This window comes from Gymnoscopelus braueri, assembly GCF_963280865.1.
Source record: "Gymnoscopelus braueri genome assembly, chromosome: 15".
Taxonomy (NCBI): domain Eukaryota; kingdom Metazoa; phylum Chordata; class Actinopteri; order Myctophiformes; family Myctophidae; genus Gymnoscopelus; species Gymnoscopelus braueri.
The window spans coordinates 18814433-18826562 of NC_137620.1; the positions used below are offsets into that span (position 1 = coordinate 18814433).

At 40.3% G+C, this 12130-nt stretch overlaps 1 protein-coding gene across 4 annotated transcripts in view; it reads left to right on the forward strand.

Moving 5' to 3' along the window:
* The window catches only part of clcn3 (chloride channel 3), a 66807-nt gene that overhangs the window by 29011 nt on the left and 25666 nt on the right, over positions 1–12130 (forward strand). For all 4 annotated transcript variants that reach the window (XM_080451098.1, XM_080451097.1, XM_080451099.1 and 1 more), the window contains exons 2-3: positions 9604–9764; positions 11094–11193. In XM_080451098.1, the coding sequence (XP_080307224.1) occupies positions 9618–9764; positions 11094–11193 (247 nt within the window). In that variant the 5' untranslated portion in view covers positions 9604–9617. The remainder of the gene's footprint in view (positions 1–9603; positions 9765–11093; positions 11194–12130) is intronic.

Below are 12130 nucleotides of genomic sequence, written 5' to 3' on the forward strand. Positions count from 1 at the left end.
TTCCTATAAGTCCAACACAGAAAGAAATAACCCTTTTCCTGCATGTCTTTGGGAAACTAGCTCTGTTTCTGTAAACAAAAGCCAATCTTTTGCCTTAGTTTACAGGCAAGATTGTCTACAGTATATGGCATTTAAATGTAAATTTGTCATCAAGTCAGATTCCAAGGTACTTGTATTCAGCAACTCTTTCTATATTGGATCCATTTGAGGTAGTAATGCGTTGGTTATTGTAGTCAATTTCCCTTGCCCTAGAAAATAACATACATTTAGTTTTGCCTGCATTAAGTACAAGCTTCAGCTCTTAAGTGAATCCTGAAGTGCATTAAATGAAACAAGCTTCAAGTTCTCAGTTGCAAGCTGGACAGAATCAGAAATACAATAAATAATGGTGTCGTCTGCCTAGAAATGGGCTTGGCAACCATCTAGAGACAAAGCAATGTTGTTTATGTATAGGGTAAATAGAACAGGGCCCAGAATCGAATCGATCCTTGAGGGACGCCTTTTGAAATGGGTAAGAAAGAACCCTGAATGGGCTCTCCCAGCTTTCACACACTGAGAGCTCCCTGCCAGGTAGCTCTGAAACCAACTGCAGGTATTTCCAGTTAATTCCTGTATACTGCAAATGGTCCAGAAAGAGGCTACTAGGCTTCTCACCAAGGCAATAAGTAGGCTATGTCCCACATCACACCCATGTTGACCTCTTTGCATTGGCTTCCCATAAAATTTAGGATAGATTTCCAGGTTCTCCTACTCTCATACAGAGCCCTGCATGTTCGTTAGTGATATACTCTGTCCTTACGACGCTGTTAGGTCACTTGGCCTTCTGGCTGTCCCTCAGCTAAGATCTGTGAACACTGTTGATATTTGATGCCTTTTAAAAAGAAGCAAAGATTCATCTGTTCAGAGTCAGACTAGCCTTTATTTAGTTATCTGTGTGTGTTCTTACTGTATGTCCTGTTGTTTTGACTGTTTTCTTTATTGCTAATATTATGTAGATTAGTAATATACATAAGAGACAAATCCCTGGAAATGTTGGCTGACATGGCAGTAAGTGTAGACTTTAACTAACAGACTACCAGCCCTAGTTATAGTTTAGTAGCAGTCCACTTGTGGAATTTCTCCACTCCTACTCATTGATGCACACAGGAGTACGGCCATGTCCGTCTGTTCAACAAGAGCAGTGCAAGAGCATGTGTATTGACTGTCAGCAACACTGTTTGTGAAAACCTGTCCTCAGCCCTGACACAAGCAGAACAGAATGGCAACAACATCTTGCTGATTCACATGGGAGAAATTGAAACGTGTGTGTGCGCTCGCGCTTGTACACGTCCACACAAGTGTGCCTACTGAACCATGATGCTTGTGTTGTGCTTGAATGCAGTCCCTGATGATTGAGGTTTCCATAGCGTCATAATCGCTTGGCTCCACAGGGCTTGAAAATAACAGTTTTTCTTTGGAGCACTGAAGCCCCCAACTTGAAAAAATTAGGGGCACCCACCAAAATGTAAGGACCTCCAACAATTTGCTTTTAATTATTATTTTTTTAATAAAGAAACTGCAATGGTAAAACATTGAAGTAACCTATGGGTCTTTATTCAATATCCTGGTGCAGATATTTTAGCTTTGCATTAGCTTTACAGTTTTGTGATTGATGCAATTATGGTAAGACTTTTTTTTTTTAAATGAAAGAGTTGCACAAGAACCAGGATATGTGACCAAAACAGTCGCAATTTCAAGCCCCTTTCCATACTGCCTGTTAGTTTCCTAACCGACAAAAGCCACCAGAATTAGAATTGTCTGAAATGTTTTGACAGTGTGATTTAAACATTTAAATCATCTTAAAATGGTGTATTTGGAGAATCATGACACCCCTACCTATTCATTATTAATAATTCATATTAAATTAATTCGGGGACAAAATGTTCCCAAAATGCATGCAAACTGCAAAGAAATGTTCTCTTGCATAGTATGCTGTATCTTTTTTAGTTTTCCTAATGCCTTGCTGATCTTGGATTGGCAATAAAAAGGCGTCCTGTTTACTGAGCATTATTAGATTTAGGGGTCGTATAAACAATAGGCTCTGTGCATAACTGTAGTCCCAGGTTTCCGGAAGATGGCACACCCTTCAGTTTCCCATAGCTTTGTTTCACTTGCTGCAAAACACATGAAGGTGTCATATTTTATGTTTCCGGTTCAAATCTGCTGCCGAGCCAATCAAATGAAGCTATGGGAAACTGAACAAGAACAGGAAACCGGTATGCCACCTTCTGGAAACCTGGGAATACAGTTATGCAGAATGTGCAGAGAGCCTGTAACATCAGTGCTATAGGCAAGTGTTACCTGGAGACAAGTGTCGTTTTTTTGCCTCCAGTTGTGTTGGGTACTCTGTGTTGCTAGGCAGATTACAGCCAGCTATGCACTATGCAGACCTCTATGGAGCTGTTGAGTCAGAATAACTGACTCACTCACTCACTCACACTCTCTCTCTCTCTCTCTCTTTCTCTCTCTCTCTCTTTCCTTGGATAGTCCAGATTGTATCTGTCAGTCCCAAATCATAATGGAAGGTGCAGATATCAATCTCCCTGCCAGGCCTGCCCCCAGGTGGGGGGCTGACATTGAGAACGCTGCTGAAACACCACTACCACCACAACAACAATAAAACAACAATAGCAGCATACACACTCCTAGCATAACACTTTGCGTAACGGCTGGTCTCTCACAGACACTTTCCAAAGACATTTTGTACTTGTACAGTTTTTTGGCTACTTATCACACTTTCACACAACACATCACATACTGTACAAGGGTGATTTATTTCAGCTCAAAGCCCATATGGACAATCGTAGAAGTCAGAAATACGGCTTATTAACAGGATGTCTCATACTGTAACATGTCTGAAGTAGATGAGATTTCCTGAAGAAATTGGAAAAGAAAAAAGCTAAAGAAATGGCCTTCAAAGGGGAGGAAAAATTAATTATGATTCTTAAATCCAGACTCAATCTCAAATCAAATAATTTACTCAGTATGGAAGATTGGTTATTAGCTATTATATTTTTTAGATGACTGTATCAAGTCTTTATTGCTTTATTTTATAAATAAGAGAGAGGGATAATGTGCATCGCTGTTTGTTGACTCAGAGCTGAAACCCTGTTTCTCATTATTTATGTGGTCTGTGCATTATCTTGGTTCATCCAATTCTGATCTGCTTTTCATTCACCAATATGGAATTAAGCATCTGATCTGTGAGAAATGATTGGCACTGAATAGAAGTCCTACCCTAAGCTACTCTTGGTTAGGTTGTTCTGTTTACCAGTATGACAAATGTTATGTTGTATGTACATGGTGGTGTTATTATAATCCTGGGCTTAGGAGAAGAGTTCTTTTTCCATTTTAATCATGTCTGTTCTTTGCCTTCTGAAAAGATCCTGAGGCTCTCTGTCTGTCACTCTCACTCTCACTCTCTCTCTCTCTCACACACACACACACACACACACACACACACACTCACACTCACACTAGAGCCATATGAAATCCGTTTTATTTTTTTCCCAATTCCGTTTTATTTTTTCCCAAATTCTGTTTTTTCCATTTTAATATTTCTGAATTCTGTATTTTGCTTTGTATGCTCATTTTTACCATAAAAAAAGTGTCTGGTAAGTGGAAATGAATAAATGTCCACAATTTAATAAGATATAACAGTCCATACATGTCTCTAAAAGAAATCTACACAATTCCAAATCTGATAACTTTAATATTTGCAAATTGTATGCAAACATAGAACAGTGCAAAGTATATGCAAACATAGAACAGTATATAAGTAAATTAAATAGCACCAATATAGGCTTGCTATTGTAATATAGCAAAATATAAATATAAAAACGGCTATATAAATAGTATATTTTTATATATACATGTAAAAATTTGCTATATAAAATAGCAAAATAGGCTTGCTATTTTCTGTTGCCCTGCAGCAGGCTTCAGTATCTTTTTTGGTGGCATTTTACACCACTAACAACATTAATCAGAGTTTATTTTTAATTCACGTGTGTTAAATGTGTTACCAATACAATCAGGTCTGCTCAGGTCACGTTTCAACTGCGCGGACGCTAACAGCATAGATATAGAAACCTAGATACCTCATTGGCCTCTGCAGTTCATTGTAACGACTGGTCTCTCAATACAAGGCTCTTCCGGGGGGCTGTTTGACTACTGACCAATCACATCACGTTAACTACTGGCCAATCACAGCGCGTCTAACTGACTAGTTGCTGCGCGGCTGCCTCTTAAGAAAAGACCCACCCCACCTGCCTCTGATTGGCCTACCGAACGCCCCGCCCCCTTCTGTGACGCACACGGAAGTTTCCAGCTTCCCCCCGGAAGCATAGAGGAAGCGGAAGTGCGTCCGAGATGCAGACTTTTCAGAGCCAGAGGAGGCGTCTACCTTTATATGTCTATGGCTAACAGCCCTTGTTGTGTTATACGCAAAAATGTTACCCAAAAGAATTCGGTCTGAGCATGCGCAAAATGGCGTCGCCCATGTATTATTATCATTTCTATCGTCTTTCTAAGCCGATTTCTACGTGGATTTTTTTTACCGCGAATATTTTTTATATTCCAAATTCTGCAATATTCCGTGTTTTATTCCAATTCCATTTTTATTGGTCATTTCCGCGATTCCGTCCGCGATTCCGTTAACATGGATTTCATATGGCTCTAACTCACACTCACACTCACACACACACACACACACACACACACACACACACACACACACACACACAGGTGTCCCTCCACTTTGAACGCCTATGTGCCAAATGATTGCATTATGTTGGGAAAATGAGAACCTGCCACGGTGCCACCAGCTAAACTGTAGGCATACATTTGGCTAAATGTGCATGTGCCCTTACTGCCCTATTAGCCAATATGGCAGAGATGGACAGATATCATTTGGAGCCTTCTCCTTACTATTATTTAAAAAAATAATACACACAAAATAAAATACATGTATTGGCTGTGAAAAGCTTGGTAGTGCAGTTGTGACTGTGCCCAGCCAGCGGGCACAAGGTTACTTCCTGCCCTAATGATGTGCCCTCTGCAACATCTCATTGTGGGCCAACGGCATAATGTCACAGGTTGTTGGGAAGCTCAGCAGCTACATGCCACTATATATGGCAGTAAATTTACTGGTCATGCCAGAGAGCAACAAGAATAGACCTGAAGGTGACATGCCGTCATATTTATATGGCTTCAACTTGATTCTAATTCTAAATGCATAAGAAAAGTGTCAATGGTTGTTGAACCATAAAACTCTATGCTTTTCACTTGTAGAAACAGGTGCCCGTTTGACTGGTTAAACCAATGCCTGTACTGGTTGGATGAGTCAGTCAGGTGTATTGGTAAATATATCCACTTTGGAGAATTAAAGTTGAACTTTTAGTATCTCTACTATGCAGGTTCTTGTTGGTGTTATACTTATGTAATAGATGCCTTTTGTTGTGGGACAGCTCGCTAGACACTTACATAAACGGGTCAGACCAGTGACCTTAGTTGTGTTTTTCTATTTGTACAGTATGTATAGGCACAAGAGAAAGGAGCTGTTCTCTGTGCGTCACAAAGGATTATTCAAGCAGACTGTGGATCTGATTTCATGCAATCTTCTGTCTGTTTGCCATTTGTGTAGTTCATTTTGGGACACCCAGAAGAACCTACAGTAAACTTGGCTCTCTGACTCATTGTCAGCAGTGAGATAATAGTTTCTTTGTGTGAGAGACGTCTCAGTCCGTGATGGACTCTCGCGCATATTTGTAGTGTCAGAGTGCTAGGTTTACACTCGTCACTTTGGGCCGTTTCAAATGACAGAGGGTGGCTTGTCGCTAAACACAAACATGGTTCATGCCAGATTACATAACTGCTTGTCGGGTGCATTTGGAGACTGCTGAGGGAATTCCAGAGTTACAATCAGAATAACAGGGGGCGCCGCTGCCCTAGCGGTTAAGGCGCATACCACGTATAGGCTCTAATGCAGTCTGACAGCGAGGTGCAGGTTCGAATCCCGCGAGCTTTGCTGCATGTCACTCCCCGTCTCTCTCCCCCTGCTTCCTGTCTCGCTCTACTGTATCCTAGTATCAATAAAGGTGGAAAAAGCCCCAAAAATTTTATAACAAAAACATTACAGGATATCTACTCACTGAGGTTTGGGTGAAAACTATAGTCTTGTGGGAAGGAAGGCCCATAAAGAATGTACTGTTTTCCTTTAATGACTGGGCACTGAATTACAAAATGCAACTCTCCCTGCTACATTGGTAGAGACAAAGCAGAAAAGCAATCTGATAGCGTTGCCTTAGAGATCGCCGATCAAGATGGCTGTGCAGCTTATGGCCTGTGATGTTTTCCACATAATGGCCAGAGAAGACGAAGCCTCAAGGCCACAACTTGTGTGTGTGTGTGTGTGTGTGTGTGTGTGTGTGCGTGTGCGTGCGTTTGCGCATACGCACATTAGCCAGATGAAGCAGACGGTCTGTTTTGCTGTCTGTTTTTATACTCTAAAGTGTACTGTATTCACGTTTAGGCTACCGTCTGTTGTCTATGTGACACGCTATGGAATACTAGTTGGTAGGTCTGGGCGACATTTGACAAAATCAAACATCACTATATTTTTGACCAAATACCTCTATTGATATTGTGACAATGATACTGTGTTGAGACGATACCTAGTCTCATATCACTATCGATATAGCCCAGCTTTACTAGTTAAGCCTCAAATGTAGGACAGACGACAGCCATGATGCTCTTTTTATTCTCTTTTTACTCTTTTTGCACTCTATTTTCTTTAAATCTTTTTACGTTTTCTATCATTATTCTATTGTTGTTATTACCTATGCTGCTGCATTGTCTGAAGGAAGCCAAACCAAAATAAGTTTTACTCTTACTGTATGTACCTGTACACAAGATGTAACGATAAAATACAACCTTGAACCTTGTATATTACAAACATTATCTTATTTTAATTCTAAGATCTCTGTGGACCTGAAGTCTTAAGTGTTTTAATGTGTGCAATACGTAAAGCTTTGACTTGGCTGTTATAGAGAATAATAAAGAAATGCTCTTGTAGTGAATTCAGTTCGACAAACCAACGTGTATCGTGGCCTCTGTATCGTGATTCGTATCGTGAGGTTGTAGGCAATAACCAGCCCGAGTCTCTCTTTGAATGTTTGTGGGGATGACTGATTTATCCTGTGTACAATACACGTACAACAGGTGTGTAGTCACACCTAGCTCCGCTTCGAGTCCAGTTTGACTAACTGCTTAAATTAGCCCAGGCCACATTGACCTCCCAATGGAAGTTCAAACTGTTACCTCAGTGTGGTTAAGCAGACTAAAGGCAAAGGTAGGCTATAATTAGATGGCATATCTTTTTTACAAGGGGCTTTAGGAAGAAGTTGTGAAATGAGTTGTCAATAACAGTAGTTTAAACCTTTTGCAGCTCCATGTAGGACTTAAAAAACTGGTGTTGTCACCATTTATTTTATTTCTTTTAATGAGTCTTATGGTGTTAGTGGCAGTTTTATGTGAAATGTTGCATATCGTTGTGACGTTGCTGTTGGGTAGAGACCTAGTTAATATTTAATCTTTTGTGTTTTTTCATAAATCAATGTTATATTTTATACTCTGCCGTATGCCAGTGACGTGTAAAAGTAGATACCAGGTTATAGATAATGCCATTTTTGAAACATTTAGAAAAATAAGTAACCGTTTTGATTTGTACAAGGTTTCTGCCCGACCGCTATGATATCAAAGAAAACATGCAACCTTGGGAACCTGTCTTGACTTAGTAGGACTAAGTGGTGTAGTTGTATGGGGGGGTATGCAGGGCCAGTCTTTGTACTGCTTGACTTTGAAGTTTTGTCATTTGATGACGTGCCTCAAATCTTTAAGAGCAGCTTGACTCATCTTACGCACACAAGCCAAGAGAAAGAAAGAACGGGGCCAGAGTGGAATACAGTAGAACCTCAGTTGAACCTCGGACAACTAAGGCATGATTAAATTCCGTCTAATCAAAATGTAAAGTCTTTTTTAACAGCAAATTGCCATTTTCTAGTCGTCTGCTTCATCTAGCCACCAGATGACCTTCACCTCTGGTTTGATGTTGCATTTTACAGCTGTATGAGTCACGCTGTGTTCCATGCCAGGCGATGTTCTCTAAGCCTTGAGCCTTGCAGTGTTGCTGATGTGCCAGACAATTGAGGCAATGAATGAACACACCGTCCTCTAATAGTGCAGACCTGAGCTGACTGTCTACTCTAGACCAAGGGTTCCCAAACTTTTGCAGCCTCGCGCTGTGAGCTTGTAGATCGGCAATTTTCACAATGTTTGCCTCTTTCTTATGTGATATTGTATAAAAAATGTCTTAAAAGTAATTAAATTGTAACTTTATAAATGTGCAGTTTCCTGTATACACTTAATACTGTATGTTGGTATGTTTGGTTAAGTGAGAAAACAATGTTGCACATTAAGCTAGTCTAATCATCTGGGGACCCCCCCCAAAATAATTTTGGGACCCCCCTAGGCGCCCCAACCTCCCAGTGTGGGAACCACTGGACAAGACCAAGTGGTTCCCAAACAGTGTGCCGTGAGGCAAGTTCAGGTGTACCTTAGGATATTGTGACAACTACACATTATTATTGCAATATATATATATATATATATATATATATATATATATATATATATATATATATACAAAAAGGTATGATTTTTTAAAATTTTATTTACTGTATCAGTACTTTGAGGCAAATTCTATACCCTATAAATTCTATACCCTACAAAATTATTCAAACCACTTTCAACCTGGTGTCTATTTTGGCTATGGCATTATACTGTCTTGTTATAGGCGAGATTGTACATTGGTTATTTTTGCTGTGAATACAGACGTTTGACTTGCTCATTGGTGCGCAACGGGCACAAAAAGTTTGAAAACCACTGGTCTAGACTGTGGGATAGGTTATTTCTTCGGTAAGAATCAGAAGTGAGGGCCTGGGTGACTTCACAAAGACGGTACAGTGTTGCTGAGTTTGGATTGATCTCTGGTGAATCACTAGAGCCTGCAGTGTGTAGCTCATATATAATCTTATCTGGGCTGTCAAGATCTTGACATTTTGGCTGACAATTAATTGTCTCAAAAGAAAATGGTGTTAATGATTTAACCGCAAGTTTTTGGCATTGTTGAACATTGGAACATATTCATTTATTTAAGTAATGAATGACTTTTGTGTGAGATCATGCACATGGAATCGAATGAATCAAGGTTTAAGTACATGACCGTAGCAAACCAGCCCATGTATTGTACAGTATATCGTCTCTGTCGGCTGGAAACCTCATATGTCCAACGCAGTTACTTTTCAGGATTCAAGCTCAAAACCCGTCGCTTCACACAGCGTTTTGAGCTTGTGGATCTGCTACTTTTGATGCTTTTGTGTGACGCTGTAGTAAGAATTTACGGAGAAAAACACAAAGCAACAATACATTATATGCGTATGTGTTCTTATCCAATATTCATATGTTCTCATTAATCTTATCCATCTTTCCCCCTTCTCTCCTGGTCAGCGTCTAACTACGTCATGTCTAACGGGGGTGGAGCTCCCAGCCAGTCCACCCACCTGTTGGACTTCCTGGAGGAGCCCATCCCGGGTGTGGGGACCTACGATGACTTCCACACCATCGACTGGGTCCGCGAGAAGTGCAAGGACCGCGAGAGACACCGCAAGGTGAGGATACCGCCACGCTTACAACAGACGTGGCTGTAGGGCTTGACAATAAGTTGTCGCTCAAATAATTATATTAATAATTAATCAACGGGTATGAAGGGTTATTTTAGGTTCCGTAAACAAAAGGTGCACAGAGCAGTCCGAGCAGATATGACAAATAACGTATTATCTTGCGATTATCTAAAACAATTGCGATTAGCCGATTATGTAATAATTGTGACAGGCCTGCAGACGTCTCCAGTGCCAAGTAATCGATACCAAGTCAAACGGGTAGCCCTGATTCACAATTGTCAACCAAAAATATACAAAGTCAATCTAAACCCCATTGAGTACTAAAAAGGGATTTTCTAAAACTGTCCATTACCCACATGAACCCTAGCCTCCCTAGTCTGGGGAGAACATTCTTTGATAAAGCCACTATCCTCTGGGTTATCCCTGTCCCTTCAGGGTGAGATGTTCCTGATCATCATTCATACCAGAGCTCTTGGTTCTTGTCTGATCCTCATTCATACCAGAGCTCTCTGTTTTTGTCAGCACTTATATGCAGACATGGGAACTCCCAGGGTTGTGTATACCACGCGTGTTCCACAAAAACCCCAGCAACGCCCCACCTCCAGTATTGCAAAATAATAGAACCTGTATAGTAATTAAGTAGGGGGCCTCATAACGTATTGAGTACTTTTTACAAGCCAACATTGACTTGACAAATTTTCTTGCCTGGGGATCTCCTTCCCTTGGTTATACCATGTTATGTGATGATGATTGCTCAATGCATACTGAGCATGTTAACTGTAGGCGGCCATAACCACTTTAGCTTGGATCCGATTATGAGCTGTTGCAATAAAGGAAATCAAACATGACTCTTTTCAAGAAACGGTGCACACATTACTAATAAAGCGCCATTCCATTCTGCCTAATAATGTCCCCAAAGTAAACACGGCCTCAAAAACAAAAAAATCTGCCTGTGTGACCTTGCTGAAAGGTTTTCCTCCAAACTTAAAGACCGTCGGGGCTGTCCTTTCTCACCATTGAAAACACATTCAGTCTCAACATAAAGGCTGAGGTATGGGACTGTTTAAAGCTACATAAAACAATGTGCCCATATTCAGCCTCAAGTTTGTAAGAGCCGAATATGCAGAGCTAAAGTCCTTATCAATGGAAAGTGGATATAAATATTATTTATATATCCACTTAATTTATATCCATATTATTTATCACCCACCTTCAAGTGTAAGTTTGACACAGTTTCTGCTTCAAACAGACATTTTATTTGCTGTAAATCTTCTATAATAATTGTTCTTCTCTTTTTGTTCATATGGATGCATGTAGATTAACAGTAAGAAAAAGGAGTCCGCATGGGAGTTCAGCAAGGCCATGTACGACGCCTGGTCTGGATGGCTGGTCGTGACACTCACAGGGTTGGCCTCAGGTAACACACACACACGCACACACACACACACACACACACACACACACACACACACACACACACACACACACACACACACACACACACACACACACACACACACACACACACACACACACACCACCATATCTCTTCTGTCGGGGATTTTCACAAGCATGGCCTCAGGTGACACAAACATTGCCTCACTTCCTCTGATATACACATATAGTAGACAGTTTATCTCTCTACAGTTATCTGTCTAATGGACTGTTCCCCAAACAGTGGGACCAACTGTTATGGGTCGCAAGTAAATATCTCCTTTTTTCCGTTTCCTACATTGAATATAATGTAGATTATTTCAAAAGATTATAAAAAGTTTAAACGAAAAAATCACAACTTTTCATCAATTAAAAACAATTCCAACATTTTTCAAAAGTATTTCATAAATTAAATAATTTCCTTAAATAAATAAAACTTTTAAAAAGTAGTGAAAATAGCAGATCTGCATGCCCGCAACGCGTTGTGAGCTTGTAGATCTGCTATTTTCACTAGTTTGGGTCCCGGGCAAACGTCGCACACAGTTCTGACATAACACACATGTTCTGTTAATGTGTATATTAGCCGGTTCTTACCACAGACACCTCCAAAGACTGAGTTTCAAAACAATTTACTTTGCATTGGAAAAGTATGCATGTGAATGGAGTTTATTGGCCTTTGGCTCGTAGCCTTTATTTGGCTACATTTGTTCCCAGGTGTTTTGTATATCTCTCCTACCTTTGTACCCAGATGTTTTGCTTGTTTTTCCTACCTTTGCTTGTTTCTCCTACCTTTGTACCCAGATGTTTTGTTAGTTTCTCCTGCTTTTGTACCCATATGTTTTGTTAGTTTCTCCTGCTTTTGTACCCATATGTTTTGTGTTTCTCACTTCTGTATCTTAAAGAACCATACCAATGGCACA